Genomic DNA, 21,634 nt, shown 5'->3' with positions numbered 1-21,634 from the left:
CGCGTGCGTACCTCTCCCCTATCGCGTAGGGCGCTATGGATCCCAGTGTGCTGGCAGCCATGGACAAGGACGCGTTGAAGAAGCAGATCGAGAACATGAAATATCAGGCGACCATGGAGCGGTGGCCCCTGTCGAAAAGCATACAGGCGTAAGTGTGAACAGAAAACTAGTGAAAAACTAAAGGTGAAAATTCGATTGTAGCCAACTTCGTGTAAAAAGGGGGAAAAACTGTATAAATGAGAAAAACTGTGTGAAAAGAGGGATATTTTTTTCGATTAATTTCTACCGAAATACTATGTAAAAATATTATAGGAAAATGTACAATTATCGGAAATGTGTGAGATTTCCGCAAATGTGTTAAAATCTTAAAATTGACCCTTTTAAATTATAAATATGGGGAAAATTTTCGATTGCTGACGAGCCTGAGTCTTTGTTGAAAAATCCATCAGCAAGTTTTGTCAAGGATAAAATTCCAAACCTCGGCTGGGATTGATCCCACGTCCACCTGATTCCCAGGGGAGCGTCTTGACCACTACACCGCTGAGAAATCAATGCTCTCATCTAAAGAGAGGCGTACTACGGGATGGGCATGCTACGACGCAGACCACACGCGTCTAATGTAGAAGTTGTTTCATTGCTACGAAAAAAAACACAACCCCGACCCAAAGTTGTGACTTTCGTGAGAAACGAATAGCTGACCCCTAAAGGGGATTTAGCTAAAAAAAGGCGGTGAAACACTTTATTACGCTCTACTATGACTGAGATTTCATTAGGGCCGTGGTATATTTAAGAAAATGTACGTCCTGACTTAGCTGAGATAGGCGGGCAAAGTGACGTTGGGTGTACGGGAGAAGAGCCTCTAGTGATCCTTGGAATGATTTGGACACCATAGTACATTGAAGCTCTAGCAGAACTGAGAGAACAAGCTGAAAACATAGCGAAATAAAATACCTAAGTAAAAATTAAATCGTGAATTTATTTGCGTTAAAGCAGAGCATTTTCACAGCTTTTGTGGATATCAAACTGAGATTTCATTAGGGCCGTGGTATATTTAAGAAAATGTACGTCCTGACTTAGCTGAGATCGATGGAAGAGAGGTTGAGGAGGACGAAGCACATACAGAGAGACGAAGAGGTGACGGTTTTGGAGACGAAGAGAAGGGCGTTTAAACAGGACGGCCACTGAGGGAGAGAGAAAGAAATGATAATAGTGCTTATTGATACTGCTCGCATAGGACTGAATGGAATTTTATCCTCAACCGAGTTTGAGCATTTGACGATAGTAGTACGTCAAGTCACCCACTCTTTTTATTTGAATTATATGTGCCAGCCTAGTTGGCTTGGTTGGTAGCTCTTCTGCCTTGTAAGCGCTAGGTCACGGGTTCGCTTCCCGCCCGGAGCGGATTTTATGCTGATGGGTTAAAGTTCTTTCACGGAACGGCTGGTTTTCTCCTACTTTATCTTCCTTTTCTCTTCGATTTCGGGACGATAAGACCTTAGCAATTACAGTTCCCTCTGTCAAACCTCTTAAAAAATGATAATAAATAAATAAATAAATAAATAAAAAATACCAACCTGTCCTACCTCGACAATCTAAATAGAGCACTACGTATTCTATAGGTAGATAGGTAGGTAGGTAGGTATATACTTACCGTTTTATTGTGAAACAAGTTTCGCAGTTTGTTGGCATATAAGTCCTCTATGTACAAATACACGGGCATGTAGCAAATGCTCAAATAATAGCCACTATGTAGTCCATGCCATAGAGCGGAGATGAAGAAGACGAGGGGGATTCTGGAGGAAAAAAAAACACAGTTATCAATATGTTGTATAAGCTTGGTCATGGGTTCGAATCCCGCCCAGTACGGATTTTATAATAACTCAAGGAAATAGGGAGGGGGAAAAAAAAAAAAAAAAAAAAAAACAACGAAGGAAAATAGGTACGGTTAAAATATGTACCTACTAGGTAGTTTCAGCTAAATTAGGAACTGCTCCGGGCCTCATTGAGGAGTCCCGGCCCTGAGCAAATGGGGCCAGGTGAACCCCCATCTAAACGGCCCTGAAGGTAGGTATAATAGGTACAACATAAGTTATAGGTACTTTATAGTAGGCATGTAGGAATCAGGCACTGAGTTTTTTTTTACAATAGTGAGTGAGTTATTAGTTTATTACCTACTTATCATTCCAGTTATGACAGTTATTCCAAACAGAATGTGTTACGTTTAGCGTAAAGATTTCGGGTGTAGGTACCTCCCTAGATGTTGTTGTAAAAAATAAGTCAAATGTATACATAGGTGACTAGGCTATACAAGTTTCAAAATTATGTACCTGTGATAAAAACATAAATTCATGTGTAAAAAAGGTAGGTACCTTACTGTGCCACTATGAAATAAATAGAACGTAACGTAAGTGAAATGAGCAAATGAGTGATCAATACTTAGATATACTAGTTTCAACTACAAACAACAGTATTTGCAGAAAAAAGTGGCAATACGTGTAATTTGTGTATGAAAAAAATGTCATCTTGGTTTGGACGCATTATAGTTCCATATGGGTTATAATACTCAGGTATGGGATTTCCCCTTTCTGTGATATCATACCATACAATATCCTATAACAGTGATTACCAAAATAGGGTCCAGGGGGCCGTGAACTTCAAGAATCCCAGAAGTTCACATAAATACAGTAAAGGGGCCGCAGAGCGTTCACAATTAAAAAAAGGGGGGCCGTGTAGGAAAAAGTTTGGGAACCGCTGTAATATAACACATGTCGTGCATACAATATGTCACAACACATGGCAAAGAATATAATACTATGCCAAGTAGAAAATAACTGTATACCCATACAGCCTGATATAACCTCTTATCTACAGTACGTGCAATCAAAGTTAACAGCGTGACATTATGGCGAAATGGAGGAACGACGAGCATATTAAAAGAGGCCCATAAGGAATCCCCAAATGTCCGCGGTGCGGGGCTAAAATCTAATGAGAAATTTCATAAAAATCGGACAAACCTTTCTTGAGTTATGGTATAAAACAAAGATAGAGTCAGACAAGATAAGTTCAAAATGAAGTTAAGATTTAGAACTCACTTTGGTCAACCAAATTTCTACCTACATACATAATAACTTAAAACCTTAGAAGTCTTATAACCAAAATGAATTTTTATTCAAGTCCGGTAAGTTTACCAAAAAAGTGGGGTTCATTCGGGCAAATGAGTAACAAAGGATTCTCTTAGCTGAAAGTTCTGAATCATGTCTAAAAGTGTGTCCACACATAGTTGACGGCCGTCGATCGACATCGCGATATCGAACGATCTGAAGCTATATTATCGAAGCAGTATGGACGGTTCAGTCAAAATTGATCGATGGCCGGTCGACTATGTGTGGATACACCTTAAAATTCCCTTTTACAAAGATACAGTCAGACAAGATAAATTCAAAATGAAGTTAAGATTTAGAACTCACTTTGGTCAACCAAATTTCTACCTACATACATAATAACTTAAAACCTTGGAAGTCTTATAACCAAAATGAATTTTTATTCAAGTCCGGTAAGTTTACCAAAAAAAGTGGGGTTCATTCGGGCAAATGAGTAACAAAGGATTCTCTTAGCTGAAAGTTTTGTTATGTGACGGATGTGATCCTGAATCATGTCTAAAATTGTGTCCACACATAGTCGACGGCCGTCGATCGACATCGCGATATCGAACGATCTGAAGCTATATTATCGAAGCAGTATGGACGGTTCAGTCAAAATTGATCGATGGCCGGTCGACTATGTGTGGATACACCTTAAAGTCCCCTGTACGCTTCACGGCTTTTTCCGCCCAAAGCGGTGACGCCAAGCGTGTGGCTTTTGGTTCATTCTAATCTTTCTCTATTTCAGAATGCGAGAGTACGTCGAAGAGAACGAGAAGAACGACCCTCTCATCCATGCGCCGGATAAGAAGAACAACCCATGGGCAGAGAAAGGCAAATGCTCCATCATGTAACTACCCGTGACGGTAACTCAAACACCCGTGACGGTAACTCATGACGGCTCCAATGATCGTCACCTGAACATATGCTTTCCAAACAACTTCGCGTCTTTTTACTTATTTTGTATATTCAACCTTTTCTCTCTCAACTTTCTAATGTACTTCTTTTCACTTCTCCCGAATTTTTGTTCTTTGGTTGTAATGTGGACAGCTCTGGAGGCAAGGAGTTCTAATTTACTTCTTTTCACTTCTCCCGAATTTTTGTTCTTTGGTTGTAATGTGGACAGCTCTGGAGGCAAGGCCTCTGAGGACAAAGGACAAAAAATTCTAATTTACTTCTTTTCACTTCTCCCGAATTTTTGTTCTTTGGTTGTAATGTGGACAGCTCTGGAGGCAAGGCCTCTGAGGACAAAAATCCTATTGCTCTAAAAATCCATTGATCCAAGGACAAAGGACAAAAATCCTATTGCTCTGAGGACAAAGAAATCCTATTGCTCTGAGGACAAAGAAATCCTGATTATTTCACCTAGATAAATTTCATGACATGACTTGGACTTGAACCACCAACCTCCAGATCCAAAGTCCAACGCGTTAACAACTACACCACTGAGGTTGGTTCTGGAGGCAAGGCCTCTGAGGACAAAGGACAAAAAACCTATTGCTCTAAGGACAAAGGACAAAAATCCTATTGCTCTAAGGACAAAGGACAAAAATCCTGTTATTCTAAGGACAACTAGTCTTTTGGTCTAGGCCTCTAGGTGGCGTTCTCCCTTTTTCTTTTTACTTTCTATTTTGTCATATTTTAAAGTACTTTTGGCTGTTTTACCGAGTAATTTCTGTTGATCCTTCTAATTAAGCACGTTTGCATTATTTCTTGCCGTTATATAGGTTGGGAAAGACATTTTCCTTATTCTTCTATTTTGTCAGTGTTTATTGTCCGCTGATATTTGCTTAACTCTTGCGGTATTTACAGGGCAGTTGTATTACGAAGTCTTTTACAGTTGATTGATTTAAATCCAAATTATAAACGTCAGAAACATTGGTGTCTTTTATGGACATTATTAAGTGTACAAAAGAAAAATTCTTACATAAATATTGAGGATAATGTAATAGGTATGTACTCATTGAGTACAAAAAAATCGCTATTGCCAAAGAGGGACTTTTCGGTCCTAAGCTGACAGTCTAAATAAATAATGAAATATTTGTAAATTTAACATTGTAAAATGTCGTTCCTCTCTTGACAAAAAATATCTATTTTAATTTTTCAATTATCATTTAACATCACGTCATTATAAAAAAGCTCACTAAGAGTCTTTTGATCTAGGCCTCTAGGTGGCGTTCTCCCTTTTTCTTTTTACTTTCTATTTTGTCATATTTTAATGTACTTTTGGCTGTTTTACCGAGTAATTTCTGTTGATCCTTCTAATTAAGCACGTTTGCATTATTTCTTGCCGTTGTAAAGGTTGGGAAAGACATTTTCCTTATTCTTCTATTTTGTCAGTGTTTATTGTCCGCTGATATTTGCTTAACTCTTGCGGTATTTACAGGGCAGTTGTATTACGAAGTGTTTTACAGTTGATTGATTTAAATCCAAATTATAAACTTCAGAAACATTGGTGTCTTTTATGGACATTAAAGTGTAAAAAAGAAAAATTCTTACATAAATATTGAGGATAATGTAATAGGTTTGTACTCATTGAGTACAAAAAAAATCGCTATTGCCAAAGACGGACTTTTCGGTCCTAAGCTGACAGTCTAAATAAATAATGAAATATTTGTAAATTTAACATTGTAAAATGTCGTTCCTCTCTTGACAAAAAATATCTGTTTTAATTTTTCAATTATCATTTCACATCACGTCATTATAAAAAAGCTCACTAACTAACTTCAACTGCCCTGGTAATGGACTTTCGTGTCAACTTATAGTGTAGGATTGAAATCGCTCACTAGCCTTTTAACAGTATTTCGGTCCCACCTTTTTTTATCCTGCAGAATTTCCAAAGGAATTTCACACAATCAGTTCGTCTTGAAACACTCAATTCTGAACTGTCCAAATACCAAAAGCTCAAATTATTCACTAAAAACTTCCCTGGTAATGGACTTTCGTGTCAACTTATAGTGTAGGATTGAAATCGCTCACTAGCCTTTTAACAGTATTTCGGTCCCACCTTTTTTTTATCCTGCAGAATTTTCAAAGGAATTTCACACAATCAGTTCGTCTTGAAACACTCAATTCTGAATTGTCCAAATACCAAAAGCTCAAATTATTCACTAAAAACTTAGAATTTCCAAAGGAATTTCACACAATCAGTTCGTCTTGAAACACTCAATTCTGAACTGTCCAAATACCAAAAGCTCAAATTATTCACTTAAAACTTCATTTAACCCAAAAAACCTGGCGCAATTTGTATGTTGTAATTTTAAGCAACAAACTTCTGCAGGTAAAATACCAGCTGAAGATTTAGTTTTTTCTCGTACGACTCTTTTGGAGATAAAATTTTTAGGGTCTCTAAAAATGGTTACCTCTGAATATTTGATTATTTATTTTCATCATAACCCTAAAATACGAAATCGTCAACTTGAAAATATTTGACATACCTAGGTACCTGATTCCTGAGCCTACTGAATGTGTGAAATCCCTTTTCAACTTGGAGATAAAATTTTTAGGGTCTCTAAAAATGGTTACCTCTGAATATTTGATTATTTATTTTCATCATAACCCTAAAATACGAAATCATCAACTTGAAAATATTTGACATACCTAGGTACCTAATTCCTGAGCCTACTGAATGTGTGAAATCCCTTTTCAATTCCCCCCCCCACACACACGCCCCCTTCCCTCTGTTGTTATACACCCCTACCCCTCTCTGTATAACCCCCTCAATATTCCTGTTTTATCCAGACTTCCTCACACCTGTCCAACTTGGACTATTGAGTCCCACTGTCTAGAGACATACGGAAGAATTAAAATTTTATTGATATTGTCTATGTAAAAATTTAGGTATGTAATAAGTACCATTTTATACCTCCTGTTAGGTCCACATGTAGACCCAATTTAACATGAACAAATTAAAAGTTGAGCAATCTGTTCGTTAATTTAAAACAAAATCAAAAGTTAAGCCAATCAGATGGCTTATTCCCACTGGATTAAGAATAATCTCAAAGTGTGGTCGCGGGATAAGATCACTGATTTTTGACCTAGAATTCCCTCGTAAAATAATAATAAAAAAATATATTCCTTCAGGAACTGAACAGGATATAGGGACACATATTAAACTTGCTGAGTAAAATCAACAAGGGAAGGGGAGGGTATTTATTTAATTTTTGTAACAGTGTGTAGTTTGGGAAGGGGAGTATTAATTTTTGTAACAGAGTGTAGTTTATCTACTGTGTGACGTCATAAGTATATCACCTATTTGTTTTAATATTATGCTTATGATGTCATTAAACTGCGAAATATATTCCTTCAGGAACTGAACAGGATATAGGGACACATATTAAACTTGCTGAGTAAAATCAACAAGGGAAGGGGAGGGTATTTAATTTTTGTAACAGAGTGTAGTTTATCTACTGTGTGACGTCATAAGTATATCACCTATTTGTTTTAATATTATGCTCATGATGTCATTAAACTGCGGCTCTTTATCTTTGTGGCCGTGGAAGTCATGGAACTTTTCAGTCTTCACTATTTTTTTGATAGAGGGGGTTGTAACGAAAGACGAGTTAAAACCCCCAAGCTGGATTAAGCTAGTCTACGAGTACTACGTGTTTAAAGTTCCCCAGCAAGAGAGGGAATTGTAACTGCCAAGGTCCTACCGTCCCGAAATCGAAGAGAGAAGGAAGACAGAATAGGAGAAAGTCAGCAGTTCCGAGAACGAACCTCTCGAGGTTCAAACTTATTCAGAGTGGTTCGTCAGAAAGTTCACTAGAGGTTCCTTTTTACTTTCCTTATCCTATAGGAAGGAAAGTGTTGTAATCGGGTCAAATTTTCGATGGTCAGTTTTTAGTGCCAAAACACGTTTTGAGGTCCCTGGAGCCTAAATCCCAAGTTTTAGTTGTTTCATTTAATAGAATAAAATTAAACTACATCAACAATATTTAGAAATTCGATGTCTTTTGCGAGACATTTCATGGAGGAATTTGTTTCCTCTGATGAGGAATAACAATCTAGTCAAAATAGAAATAATATGTATTTACTTAGGGTGGATTTCACCAATATTTTTTCAGTCTCTCGAAGGCTTGTTATAAACAGCCTATCAAGTTCTATTTGAATTGTATAGCCTTATAGGGCTGTTAAGCTAACAGGCTGTTAGAGGCTAAAAATAATGTTGGTGAAACCCACTCTTACTGTCTTATATCTACCGTTCAAAAACATTGCATATCTGGAAAATATCTCATCCAAAGATTAACCTCTTTGAAGAAAGGAGAGATTTTCAAGCATTTCAAGAAGTTGTTGATTTTGTGCAATCATTTGTATCTTTACACTAGTTCTGAATCTCTGTCCAGATATATAAACCCATGTTTAGTTGTTTCATTTAATAGAATAAAATTAAAATACATCAACAATATTTAGAAATTCGATGTCTTTTGCGAGACATTTCATGGAGGACTTTGTTTCCTCTGATGAGGAATAACAATCTAGTCAAAATAGAAATAATATGTATTTACTTAGGGTAGATTTCACCAATATTTTTTCAGTCTCTCGAAGGCCTGCTATAAACAGCCCATTAAGTTCTATTTGAATTGTATAGGCTTATAGGGCTGTTAAGCTAACAGGCTGTTAGAGGCTAAAAATAATGTTGGTGAAACCCACCCTTACTGTCTTATATCTACCGTTCAAAAACATTGCATATCTGGAAAATATCTCATCCAAAGATTAACTTCTTTGAAGAAAGGAGAGATTTTCAAGAAAGCATTTCAAAAAGTTGTTGATTTTGTGCAATCATTTATATCTTTACACCAGTTCTGAATCTCTGTCCAGATATATAAACCAATAAGAAATCATAAAATACTCAGCATTTTAAACCCGACATCAAGAGCTAAACTTTTAAATTATTTTATGTTTAGAAAAAAATACATGTCCCCATTTTTATGCAATTCTGAATCCACAAGATTATCTTTCCTTTTGTTCTTCATTTCTTTTCGGCTAGGCAAAAACACAATCTTTTAAACTAGCTCTTCCCATTTCCTGACGAGCCTGAGTCTTTGTTGAAAATCCATCAGCAAGTTTTGTCAAGGATAAAATTCCAAACCTCGGCTGGGATTGATCCCACGCCCACCTGATTCCCAGGCGAGCGTCTTGACCACTACACCGCTGAGGAATCAATAAAGCATGCTCTCATCTAAAGAGAGGCGTACTACGGGATGGGCATGCTACGACACAGACCACACGCGTCTAATGTAGCAGTTGTTTCATTGCTACGAAAAAAAACACAACCCTGACCCAAAGTTGTGACTTTCGTGAGAAATGAATAGCTGACCCCTAAAGGGGATTTAGCTAAAAAAGGCGATGAAACACTTTATTACGCTCTACTATGACTGAGATTTCATTAGGGCCGTGGTGTATTTAAGAAAATGTACGTCCTGACTTAGCTGAGACAGGCGGGCAAATAGGTATACTAGGTTCAATCAAAGCTGGCAGTCTTCACAACTCAAGATCAATAAATTACTTAGATAGAAGGTGGGTTAGGTAAACTAAACATAAATAGGTACCTACTTTCATATCACATATAGGTGCTTTGAACAGTACCCATGGAATATTCAAATGTATACATAGGTCAAATGTATACATAGGTGACTAGGCTATACTAGGTTCAATCAAAGCTGGCAGTCTTCACAACTCAAGATCAATAAATTACTTAGGTAGAAGGTAGGTTTGGTAAACTAAACATAAATAGGTACCTACTTTCATATCACATATAGGTACTTTCAACAGTACCTATGGAATATTCAAATGTATGACATAGGTGACTAGGCTATACTAGGTTCAAAATTATGTACCTGTGATAAAAACATAAATTCATGTGTAAAAAAGGTACCTACATACTTTACTGTGCCACTATGAAATAAATAGAACGTAACATAAGTGAAATGAGCAATTAATACTTAGATATACTAGTTTTAACTACAAACAACAGTATTTGCAGAAAAAAAGTGGCAATACGTGTAATTTGTGTATGAAAAAAATGTCAGCTTGGTTTGGACGCATTAGGCGGGCAAAGTGACGTTGGGTGTAGGGGAGAAGAGCCTCTAGTGATCCTTGGAATGATTTGGACACCATAGTACACTGAAGCTCTAGCAGAACTGAGAGAACAAGCTGGAAACATAACGAAATAAAATACCTAAGTAAAAATTAAGTCGTGAATTTATTTGTGTTAAAGCAGAGCATTTTCACAGCTTTTGTGGATATCACAGCATTACTAAGTGCCTTCTTTGCAATCAATTTCCATATTTCAATAATCTTTCTACACTGGTGATGCCGCCACTGGTCAGCTCTAGCAGAACTGAGAGAACAAGCTGGAAACATAACGAAATAAAATACCTAAGTAAAAATTAAATCGTGAATTTATTTGTGTTAAAGCAGAGCATTTTCACAGCTTTTGTGGATATCACAGCATTACTAAGTGCCTCCTTTGCAATCAATTTCCATATTTGAATAATCTTTCTACACTGGTAATGCCGCCACTGGTCGCTTCTCGATTAAAGTAGCCACTCAATTGTCATCACGAGGCTGAGTGCACCCCCGAAATCCAAGCACAGAGCCGAAAAAACTTCGACACCGCAAATCGAATGCGGAACCTCCGGCGTGCAAGTCCAGTGTGATACCCACTCGGGCACGGAGGTTGCTTTCTTCAGTAAAAGGTTCCTTAATATCAAATTACCCAAAGGAAAAGATAAAACTATAGGACATGTAAAAGGTTCACAATATGAGCATGGGCTTTTCATTCCAACACTTTCGAATTATTTCTAAGTACTTAATTTGAATAGGATACAAGCTACCAAAGATGAAAATTCAGATTTAGTTGTTTCATATTTGCTTAACTCTTGCGGTATTTACAGGGCAGTTGTATTACGAAGTCTTTTACAGTTGATTGATTTAAATCCAAATTATAAACTTCAGAAACATTGGTGTCTTTTATGGACATTAATAAGTGTACAAAAGAAAAATTCTTACATAAATATTTTGAGGATAATGTAATAGGTATGTACCCATTGAGTACAAAAAAATCGCTATTGCCAAAGAGGGACTTTTCGGTCCTAAGCTGACAGTCTAAATAAATAATGAAATATTTGTAAATTTAACATTGTAAAATGTCGTTCCTCTCTTGACAAAAAATATCTGTTTTAATTTTTCAATTATCATTTCACATCACGTCATTATAAAAAAGCTCACTAAAAAAAATCTTACCTCATTTTAAAAAAAAAAAAAAAAAAAAAAATCTATTCTAATCTAATCTTACCGCTCTTCTATTCTATTCCTAATCTATTCTCACCTGAGCAGCATACGCATGTTTAGCATTTGTGTTCCAGGTAACTGCACATTTCAGTAACTCCTCCTTCTGGTCTTCATGTAACTCGGTCAGACATTGTTTCAACTGAGACTCGTCTTCCTGGATAATGTCTGTAAAAAAGTGGGATAATCATGGTTAGTCATTTTCTTATCTCAGTCCGATTATCCATGGTTCGGGATTTTTTTTTTTCTTTTTTGGAGAGATCAGAGAGAGGAAACTATAAGAACGGAGGTCTTATCATTTCGAGATCAAAGAGAGAAGGAGGACAGAATAGGGGAAAGCCACCCGTTAAGACTCGAACTGTGCCTTTATATTCTCCTTAGCGTTAATCAAATTGTCTAGCTGTTGAGATTCGAACCGCAATACCCTCGGTTAAGAATCCAATGCCTGGGATTGTAAACCTCTATTGAAACTTCGTATAATCTTAACCCATCCTTTGAGGCAGTTGCTCCTACACCTAAGCCTCAGAATGGGCTTATTGTGTATGTCTATTGGAACTTACTCTGAATAATCTTCAATGTTGTATGAGGCCGGTTCAGTTTCAGTGCCAGCTTGAGTGCCTTTACATTCTCCTTAGCGTTGATCAAATTGTCTAGCTGTTGCGATTGCATGACTGCTTGCTGAGCCTCTGCTATGCGCTGACTCACTGTCTCTTCTGTTGCATCACGCCATGTGACCAGGAGAGAGTCCGCACCTGAGTGAAAAAGCGAGATGGAAAAAAAAACAACAACATCCCTTTAAGCGGGAATGCGCTGCAGATGGGCGAGAAGTAAGGGGAAGCTTTTCATCAGGGCGAAACAAAAAATAAAAAAGAAGAAGAAGATTTAACGTCACTGTAAAAATGCTAAAAAAAGCTAATGTTTATAGTGACGGCGATTTAACCTTCCATTCGGCAACAAGCTACTCGCTTACTAACCTACACTCACCGAGCCTGGGTGGGGCCGAGAAACAGATGGTAACTCACCCATCCGGAACTAACCACGCGCAACGTTGATTAACTTCAGTGATCTATCGGGAACTGGTGTATTCAACGTGTTTATGGTAATGTAACACATGTTAAAGATAAGGCGAAGAGCCCTTTCCAGAGTTCAGACGGGGTCGACCTCTCAATTAGCGCTAGGGTGATTGCTTTGGGCTGACATTTGGTTTTGGCTATAAAATTTAAAGAGTGGTTGTCCTTCGCACTCAACCTTTGCTGTTTCGTTAGCAAGGGAAATTTCAGGCTGGTATGCTCCGGGTTTAAAGTCCCCCAGCCAGACTAAACTGGTCTACTCCCTGTTTAATGTCTCCCAGCCCGACAGTTTAATGAGAAACAGATGGTCACTCACCCATCCGGAACTAACCACGCGCAACGTTGATTAACTTCAGTGATCTATCGGGAACTGGTGTATTCAATGTGTTTATGGTAATGTAACACATGTTAAAGATAAGGCGAAGAGCCTTTTCCGGAGTTCAGACGGGGTCGGCCTCTCAATTATTAGCGCTAGGGTGATTGCTTTGGGCTGACATTTGGTTTTGGCTATAAAATTTAAAGAGTGGTTGTCCTTCGCACTCAACCTTTGCTGTTTCGTTAGCAAGGGAAATTTCAGGCTGGTATCCTCCGGGTTTAAAGTCCCCCAGCCAGACTAAATTGGTCTACTCCCTGTTTAATGTCTCCCAGCCAGAAAGTTTAATGTTAAAGCTTACCTCCGGTTATAATCTGGTTTAATTCCATGCCTCGGCTGGGATCGAACCCACGCCCTCCTGTTTACCAGGCGAGCGTCTTGACCACTACGCTACCGAGGCAGGTCACCTCCGGTTATAATCCGGTTAAAGCTTACCTCCGGTTATAATCTGGTTCTCATCCTTGGTAATGGCCAGTGTCCATATTTTGAGCGCATGTTTATCAAATGTGGACACACAGGTGGAAGTTTTAATAGACCACAACTTGAGGAGACCATCCGCCCCTGTACTCACAATCTGAGTTCCTGAGGAAAGCAAAAATACAGTGAAAACCACACTTCATGTGTTACACCTGGAGCATAACTGTCTTGGTAATCCAAAGCCCTTATGATCATTCTCACTATCTGAGTTCCTGATTTTGAGCGCATGTTTATCAAATGTGGACACACAGGTGGACGTTTTAATAGACCACAACTTGAGGAGACCATCCGCCCCTGTACTCACGATCTGAGTTCCTGAGGAAAGCAAAAATACAGTGAAAATCACACTTCATGTGTTACACCTGGAGCATAACTGTCTTGGTAATCCAAAGCCCTAATGATCATTCTCACTATCTGAGTTCCTGAGGAAAGCAAAAATACCGGGATTCATATCTTATATTCTTAAACCTTGAGCATACCTACCTTGGCAGTCCAAAGCCCTATACTTATGTCTTATGTTCATAGTAAACTTTACCACTGAAAGACTGAACTAACACAGTCAGCCTAGTAAGCAAGGACGGTAGCGCGCCCGTCTTGTAAGCAGGAGGTCACTGGTTCGATTCCAGCCCGGGGCAAACTTTATCCTAGACAGATAATGCTTGTTTTCGGAACGGCTGGCTTTCTCCTACAGTCACTACAGTGTCCTAGTTCTGTCTTTAATTTCGAGGTGATAAGGCTTCCGTTGTTACAGTTATATTGCGACAATCCCATGTTAAAATAACGTGAACCCAAAAGTTCTATCTTACATTTAAATCTTCATTCAAAAATGTTATATGTCGATCATATAAGACCTTGTTTAGACCACCAGAGTAAAGAGACTTTTCAGTCCTATGCGGGCAATATAAACAAGGTATATTCTATCCTATCTTACCTTTGTTTATGAAATGGCACCTAAGAACACTGGCATCATGGCCTTCCAATGACTTGAGACACACATAGTCTGTGAGGCACCATAGCTTGATAGTGGCATCTCCTGATGAGGATATAAGAATGCGATCCAGCGGGGAAAAGTTGACGAACCAAACACCTGTGATGTGAAAGAGGGGGAGGTGAGTGAAAGGAAAGAAAACAAAGACCATTAGAATTAATTCCATAAAAGAACAAATAAAAATAAGGGTAATAGAAAGTAATAAATATATAAAAAATATACCCCTATAAAAAATCAAAAAGGTCAGGTCTTTTCTTATCTGAAACACTGAATTGTTGGGGCAAAAAAAAGGAAAGAAAACAAAGACCATTAGAATTAATTCCATAAAAGAACAAATAAAAATAAGGGTAATAGAAAGTAATAAATATATAAAAATATACATACCCCAATAAAAAATCAAAAAGGTCAGGTCTTTTCTTATCTGAAACACTGAATTGTTGGGGAAAAAGGGTATGTAGGTACTAATGTAATTTAGCACACCTCTATGGCCGAGTGGTCAAGAGTATTCTAACTCTCAAGACTCTGAAACTAAAAGGTTCTGGGTTCGAATTTCAATCGTAGACAGCTATGTATTCATCTCCTGCAGCAAACAGTTCGAGCTTCCCGGAGTCCGGATTTGTGTGGAATTTGATCACACTGAAAAAAAAAAAAACAAAAATATTATAGATAAAGATAGGTTTGGAAAAAGTAAAGACAGAAATAAAATAGAATAAAGTCCACTATCAGATAGAATGCAACAGAACAATATATTAATTATGAACGCTATACTTAAACTATCTAAATTTGAAATAGGTTCGCCATCCAAAATGACCTTATGACATGTCTCTTCATCTAGTCACCTACCAGGAGTACCAGGACACTCCCTTGGCAGTCCAAAGCCCTATACTTATGTCTTATGTTCATAGTAAACTTTACCACTGAACCAACACAGCCAGCCTAGTTAGCAGGGAGGGTAGCGCGTCCGTCTTGTAAGCAGGAGGTCACTGGTTCGATTCCAGCCCGGGGCAAACTTTATCCTAGACAGATAATACTTGTTTTCGGAACGGCTGGCTTTCTCCTACAGTCACTACAGTGTCCTAGTTCTGTCTTTAATTTTCTTGGCAGTCCAAAGCCCTATACTTATGTCTTATGTTCATAGTAAACTTTACCACTGAACCAACACAGCCAGCCTAGTTAGCAGGGAGCTTATAAGCAGGAGCTCACTGATTCGATTCCAGCCCGGGGCAAACTTTATCCTAGACAGATAATGCTTGTTTTCGGAACGGCTGGCTTTCTCCTACAGTGTCCTAGTTCTGTCTTCAATTTCGAGGTGATAAGGCTTCCGTTGTTACAGTTATATTGCGACAATCCCATGTTAAAATAACGTGAACCCAAAAGTTCTATCTTACATTTAAATCTTCATTCAAAAATGTTATATGTCAATCATATAAGACCTTGTTTAGACCACCAGAGTAAAGGGACTTTTCAGTTTAATTATTTCACCTAAAGCAGTGTTCACACTATGATCAGGCAAAGAAGTTTATAGTAAGTACCTCTATGAAAAATGTCTTACAAATAAAACCAATACTCTAAAAACATGTCCACACTAAACTTTATTAATTCACTTGATCTTGCAATACTTTATTTGGGTTCTAGGTGATATTGATTGACTGCAGAGGAGATGGACCCTTTCACCCTGCACTAAGGCTGGGTCTATAACTCAAATTCATCATCAAATCTTAAGTCGTTCCGTCCAAGGGTACGGGTCGGCTGTGTACAAAGCCTCTCCACCATATTCTATATTTCTGATGAATATTGATGGTGTTTGTATTTTGTCCTCTTTTGGATACCTATGTCTCTATTGATCATATCCTTCCACCGCAATCGCGGTCTTCCTCTTCTTCTGCGGCCATTCAAAATAACTCAAATTAATTAAATTAAATTATGAAAGATAAAACTATAGGACATTCTATTCTAATCTAATCTTACCGCTATTCTAAACTATAGGACATTCTATTCTAATCTAATCTTACCACTATTCTATTCTATTCCTAATCTATTCTCACCTGAGCAGCATACGCATGTTTAGCATTTGTATTCCAAGTGACTGCACATTTCAGTAACTCCTCCTTCTGGTCTTCATGTAACTCGGTCAGACATTGTTTCAATTGAGACTCGTCTTCCTGGATAATGTCTGTAAAAAAGTGGGATAATCATGGTTAGTCATTTTCTTATCTCAGTCCGATTATCCATGGTTCGGGATTTTTTTTTTTTTTTTTCTTCTTTTTGAAGAGATCAGAGAGAGGAAACTATAAGAACGGAGGTCTTATCGTTTCGAGATCAAAGAGAGAAGGAGGACAGAATAGGGGAAAGCCACCCGTTAAGACTCGAACTGTGCCTTTATATTCTCCTTAGCGTTAATCACATTGTCTAGCTGTTGAGATTTGAACCGCAAAACCCTCGGTTAAGATGTTAAGAATCCCATACCTGGGACTGTAAACTTCTATTGAAACTTAGTATAATCTTAACCCATCCTTTCGGGCAGTTGCTCCTACACCTAAGCCTCAGAATGGGCTTATTGTATGTCTATTGGAACTTACTCTGAATAATCTTCAATGTTGTATGGAAAGCGAGAAAAAAAAAAAAAAAAAAAAAAAAAAAAAACCAACAACATCCCTTTTAGCGGAAATGCGCTGCAGATGGGCGAGAAGTAAGGGAAAGCTTTTCATCAGGGCGAAACAAAAAATAAAAAAGAAGAAGAAGAAGATTTACCGTCACTGTAAAAATGCTAAAAAAAAAGCTAATGTTTATAGTGATGGCGATTTAACCTTCCATTCGGCAACAAGCTACTCGCCTACTAAACCGAGCCTGAGTGGGGCCGAGAAACAGATGGTCACTCACCCATCCGGAACTAACCACGCGCAACGTTGATTAACTTCAGTGATCTATCGGGAACTGGTGTATTCAACGTGTTTATGGTAATGTAACACATGTTAAAGATAAGGCGAAGAGCCTTTTCCGGAGTTCAGACGGGGTCGGCCTCTCAATTAGCCCTAGGGTGATTGCTTTGGGCTGACATTTGGTTTTGGCTATAAAATTTAAAGAGTGGTTGTCCTTCGCACTCAACCTTTGCCGTTTCGTTAGCAAGGGAAATTTCAGGCTGGTATCTTCAGGGTTTAAAGTCCCCCAGCCAGACTAAACTGGTCTACTCCCTGTTTAATGTCTCAAAGCTAGACTACGCTGGTCTACTCCCTGTTTAATGTCTCCCAGCCAGAAAGTTTAATGTTAAAGCTTACCTCCGGTTATAATCTGGTTTTCATCCTTGGTAATGGCCAGTGTCCATATTTTGAGCGCATGTTTATCAAATGTGGACACACAGGTGGAAGTTTTAATAGACCACAACTTGAGGAGACCATCCGCCCCTGTACTCACAATCTGAGTTCCTGAGGAAAGCAAAAATACAGTGAAAACCACACTTCATGTGTTACACCTGGAGCATAACTGTCTTGGTAATCCAAAGCCCTTATGACCATTCTCACTATCTGAGTTCCTGAGGAAACAAAAGTACCGGGATTCATATCTTATATTCTTAAACCTTGAGCATACCTACCTTGGCAGTCCAAAGCCCTATACTTATGTCTTATGTTCATAGTAAACTTTACCACTGAAAGACTGAACTAACACAGTCAGCCTAGTAAGCAAGGACGGTAGCGCGCCCGTCTTGTAAGCAGGAGGTCACTGGTTCGATTCCAGCCCGGGGCAAACTTTATCCTAGACAGATAATACTTGTTTTCGGAACGGCTGGCTTTCTCCTACAGTCACTACAGTGTCCTAGTTCTGTCTTTAATTTCGAGGTGATAAGGCTTCCGTTGTTACAGTTATATTGCGAAAATCCCATGTTAAAATAACGTGAACCCAAAAGTTCTATCTTACATTTAAATCTTCATTCAAAAATGTTATATGTCAGCATAAGAACTACACAACAAAGAGAAGATGATTAGGTACCTGACCAATCGGTTGTTGACAAGATCAAAATCGAAGTCCGTGATTCGATTGAAATGAGCTGTAAGTTTGTACAGAAGATCTCCACTGGTGACATCATAGACAGCTATGTATTCATCTCCTGCAGCAAACAGTTCGAGCTTCCCGGAGTCCGGATTTGTGTGGAATTTGATCACACTGAAAAGAACCAAAAATATTATAGATAAAGATAGGTTTGGAAAAAGTAAAGACTAAAATAAAATAAAGTCCACTATCAGATAGAATGCAACAGAACAATATCTTATATTAATTATGAACGCTATACCTACTTAAATTATCTAAATTCGAAATAGGTTTGTCATCCAAAATGACCTTATGACATGTCTCTTCATCTAGTCACCTACCAGGAGTACCAGGACACTCTATCTTCGTAACTGAGGAGACTCTATCAGATTTAATTATTTCACCTAAAGCAGTGTTCACACTATGATCAGGCAAAGAAGTTTATAGTAAGTACCTCTATGAAAAATTTCTTACAAATAAGACCATACTCTAAAAACATGTCCACACTAAACTTTATTAATTCATTTGATCTTGCAATACTTTATTTGGGTTCTAGGTGATATTGATTGACTGCAGAGGAGGCTGGGTCTATATTCTATAACTTAAATTAATTAAATTAAATTGGTCCCAAACGAATTTCAATCCAATCTTTTTCGTTACCGGATTGGCATGTAAAAAAATTGTGCCTTGAAATAATGCAAAATGGATTCCTAGGCACTTTAAATAAGACTATTCTATATTCTATTCTACTCTTACCATTCTTAGTACCTTATAATTCGGTGACACCGTAACACAGTTAATGTCCTTAAGCTAAATTATATTCCATTCCATTCTGTTCTTACCTTTCTTATGTCCACGGAGCACGTTCAATAGTTTAAGTCCTCCTGTGGTACTCCAAACCTTCACTGTCTTATCCAGTGATCCAGATGCTAGTAGCTTGTCATTTGGGGACACCGTAACACAGTTAATGTCCTTCTCATGCCCTAAAGCATTTTAAAAAAAAAAAAAAAAAAAAAAAAAAACTATTCTATATTCTATTTTACTCTTACCCTTCTTAGTAGCTTATAATTCGGTGACACCGTAACACAGTTAATGTCTTTAAGCCAAGTTATATTCTATTCTACTCTACTTTTACCTTTCTTATGTCCACGGAGCACGTTCAATAGTTTAAGCCCTCCTGTGGTACTCCAAACCTTCACTGTCTTATCCAGTGATCCAGATGCTAGTAGCTTATCATTCGGTCACACCATAACACAGTTAATGTCCTTAAGCCAAGTTAGGTATATTCTATTCCATTCTGTTCTTACCTTTCTTATGTCCACGGAGTACGTTCAATAGTTTAAGTCCTCCTGTGGTACTCCAAACCTTCACTGTCTTATCCAGTGATCCAGATGCTAGTAGTTTGTCATTTGGTGAAGCATTGGTTTGAACCGCTCAACGTATGCTATACCATTATCAGTGAACAAGGTAAGACATGGGATTTTTTTCTTCTTCTGTATGTAACCTACTAGAAAGCTAAATAAACCACTAGGTAGCTACTGGTGATAGCATGTTGAATGCAACTTATGCAACAGTTCCCAATGATTCACTGAAGTCAAGCAACGATGCGCGTGGTTAGTATCCGGATGGGTGACCATCTGGGCACTCGCCTGCTGCTAAATTTTCCCGGCCCCACTCAGTCTGGGCTAGGTTAATGTGTGTAGCTTGTCGCCGAAAAGAGAGTGAAACTTCCTAATATCGTTACTGAAAAACTTAGCAGGTATACAGTGACCTTCTTCTTTTACTGTCTTTCCCCGCTCAAGCAGGGTCAACGTTTTATTCCTACCAAATTTCAGCTTTCTAGGTGTTGTGGTTCTCGAGATAGAGCGATCAGTGTGTGAAATGTGAATGAGTTCTTGTTCTTACAATATAAGATTTACAGGTGAATGCAGGTAGCAGCTCCCCTCCCCCTTCTATAGCCTTACATTATACATAGTAGTTTTTCCAACCAACTCATGAACTTACTTCAACAGTTCCTCCAGTGTAGAAGGCTCCATGCTCTGCCTCGGGAACAAATCTGAAAGACAAAAAATCATGTCAATTTTCAGCAATATTATTTCACATCCCAAATAAGGGAAAGTGGTATGTTTTTCTTTTCTCTAGTTCCTCCAGTGTAGAAGGCTCCATGCTCTGCCTCGGGAACAAATCTGAAAGACAAAAAATAATGTTAATTTTCAGCAGTATTATTTCACATCGCAAATAAGGGAAAGTGGTATGTTTTTCTTTGAGAGTGGGAGTGAAAAGGAAGGACTGGGGAGTGCAGTACAATTGTGGATGAAACATACTACGTAAGTACTTAGTACACCAGGACAGAAATAAATTATGTAGGCTGGAGCTCAAGTATTCGCTAGTAATCTGAAGCAACTTCTACTCGTACCCCCTATGCATGGAGCTGTCATCATGGCTATAGACCCAGGATATTCCCATGGCTGCAAGGTTGCCGTTATTGACATAAACGGCAACGTTCTCGTCACAGATACTTTGTATATCAAATTCAACAAACAACCTGACAGAAAGAACTCCATGCCAAGTGACAAAGATAGCCAATGGAGAGTACTTTGATGTTGTTGCCACATTGGCACAGAAGGTGAGTACCATCAGGGGACCACTAGGGAAATTAACAAATGAACTTTTAGATTAATATTAGGTAGATAGGTAATATTCCATTAGCTTATTTAATTTTTTCCTGATAAACTTCACTTAAGACATTTTTTCCCGCCTAAAGGGCTGATGATACCTAATGCTGATATATGAAATATTGGTTTGAACCGCTCAACGTATGCTATACCATTATCAGTGAACAAGGTAAGACATGGGATTTTTTTCTTCTTCTGTATGTACTTACCTATTAGAAAGCTAAATAAACCACTAGGTAGCTACCGGTGATAGCATGTTGAATGCAACTTATGCAACAGTTCCCAATGGTTCACTGAAGTCAAGCAACGATGCGCGTGGTTAGTGTCCGGATGGGTGACCATCTGGGCACTCGCCTGCTGCTAAATTTTCCCGACCCCACTCAGTCTGGGCTAGGTTAATGTGTGTAGCTTGTCGCCGAATAAAGAGTGAAACTTCCTAATATCGTTACTGAAAACCTTAGCAGGTATACAGTGACCTTCTTCTTTCACTGTCTTTCCCCGCTCAAGCAGGGTCACCGTTTTTAGTTCGTCTCTTCCAAGTCGCTCGGTGTTGTGCTTCTGCTGCTGTAAAAAAAAAAAAAAAAAAAAAAAACCAC

The 21,634-nt window shown here is 38.3% G+C and overlaps 3 protein-coding genes and 2 long non-coding RNA genes across 9 annotated transcripts in view; 3 read left to right on the top strand and 2 right to left on the bottom strand.

The window, feature by feature from the left end:
- The window catches only part of LOC103507998 (guanine nucleotide-binding protein subunit gamma-e), a 20,098-nt gene extending 15,937 nt beyond the window's left edge, over positions 1-4,161 (top strand). For 4 of the 5 annotated variants that reach the window (XM_026822722.1, XM_026822723.1, XM_017443566.2 and 1 more), the window contains one exon: positions 3,889-4,161. In XM_026822722.1, coding sequence (XP_026678523.1) covers positions 3,889-3,994 — 106 coding nt within the window. In that variant the 3' untranslated portion in view covers positions 3,995-4,161. Of the gene's footprint in view, positions 1-6; positions 149-3,888 lie in introns of those variants that run through there. The other variant, XM_017443565.2, reaches the window with a different exon arrangement.
- On the bottom strand, positions 1,088-1,789 carry LOC113466921. The gene is made up of 2 exons (XR_003391170.1): positions 1,652-1,789; positions 1,088-1,181 (listed from the first exon to the last, which is right to left on the bottom strand). It is a non-coding gene; the product is annotated as an uncharacterized LOC113466921 (long non-coding RNA).
- Positions 4,162-4,497: 336 nt separating the features above from the next.
- LOC113466920 lies at positions 4,498-6,042 on the top strand. The gene is made up of 2 exons (XR_003391169.1): positions 4,498-4,737; positions 5,312-6,042. It is a non-coding gene; the product is annotated as an uncharacterized LOC113466920 (long non-coding RNA).
- Positions 6,043-6,873: 831 nt separating this feature from the next.
- LOC103508004 (transducin beta-like protein 3) lies at positions 6,874-20,399 on the bottom strand. Its single transcript, XM_026822718.1, has 15 exons — positions 20,368-20,399; positions 18,325-18,498; positions 17,859-17,869; positions 17,616-17,762; positions 16,386-16,513; positions 14,925-14,976; positions 14,284-14,439; positions 13,715-13,774; positions 13,554-13,667; positions 13,311-13,457; positions 11,993-12,184; positions 11,473-11,600; positions 10,448-10,495; positions 10,173-10,295; positions 6,874-6,924 (listed from the first exon to the last, which is right to left on the bottom strand). The coding sequence occupies exons 1-15, from the start codon at positions 20,397-20,399 to the stop codon at positions 6,874-6,876; spliced, it is 1,563 nt and encodes a 520-aa protein (XP_026678519.1).
- A 385-nt stretch (positions 20,400-20,784) lies between these two features.
- The window catches only part of LOC103508003 (S1 RNA-binding domain-containing protein 1-like), a 2,788-nt gene continuing 1,938 nt past the window's right edge, over positions 20,785-21,634 (top strand). The window contains exon 1 of the mRNA XM_026822717.1: positions 20,785-20,927. Within this exon, the coding sequence (XP_026678518.1) occupies positions 20,785-20,927 (143 nt within the window). The remainder of the gene's footprint in view (positions 20,928-21,634) is intronic.

Source organism: Diaphorina citri, unplaced genomic scaffold (genome assembly GCF_000475195.1).
Source record: "Diaphorina citri unplaced genomic scaffold, Diaci psyllid genome assembly version 1.1 scaffold359, whole genome shotgun sequence".
Taxonomy (NCBI): Eukaryota; Metazoa; Arthropoda; class Insecta; order Hemiptera; family Psyllidae; genus Diaphorina; species Diaphorina citri.
Note: the sequence above shows the minus strand (reverse complement) of the source record. Positions and strands in the feature narration are given on the sequence as shown.

What these genes read in the sequence shown, in the direction of transcription:
- LOC103508004 (XM_026822718.1), bottom strand. Translation starts at nt 20,399, where the DNA reads ATGGAGCCTTCTACACTGGAGGAACTGTTGAA. An exon ending in AACATGCGTATGCTGCTCAG is followed by an intron (nt 14,977 to 16,385) that starts GTGAGAATAGAT and finishes TTTTTTTTTCAG; the next exon opens with TGTGATCAAATTCCACACAA. An exon ending in GTGCCATTTCATAAACAAAG is followed by an intron (nt 13,775 to 14,283) that starts GTAAGATAGGAT and finishes TGCTTTCCTCAG; the next exon opens with GAACTCAGATAGTGAGAATG.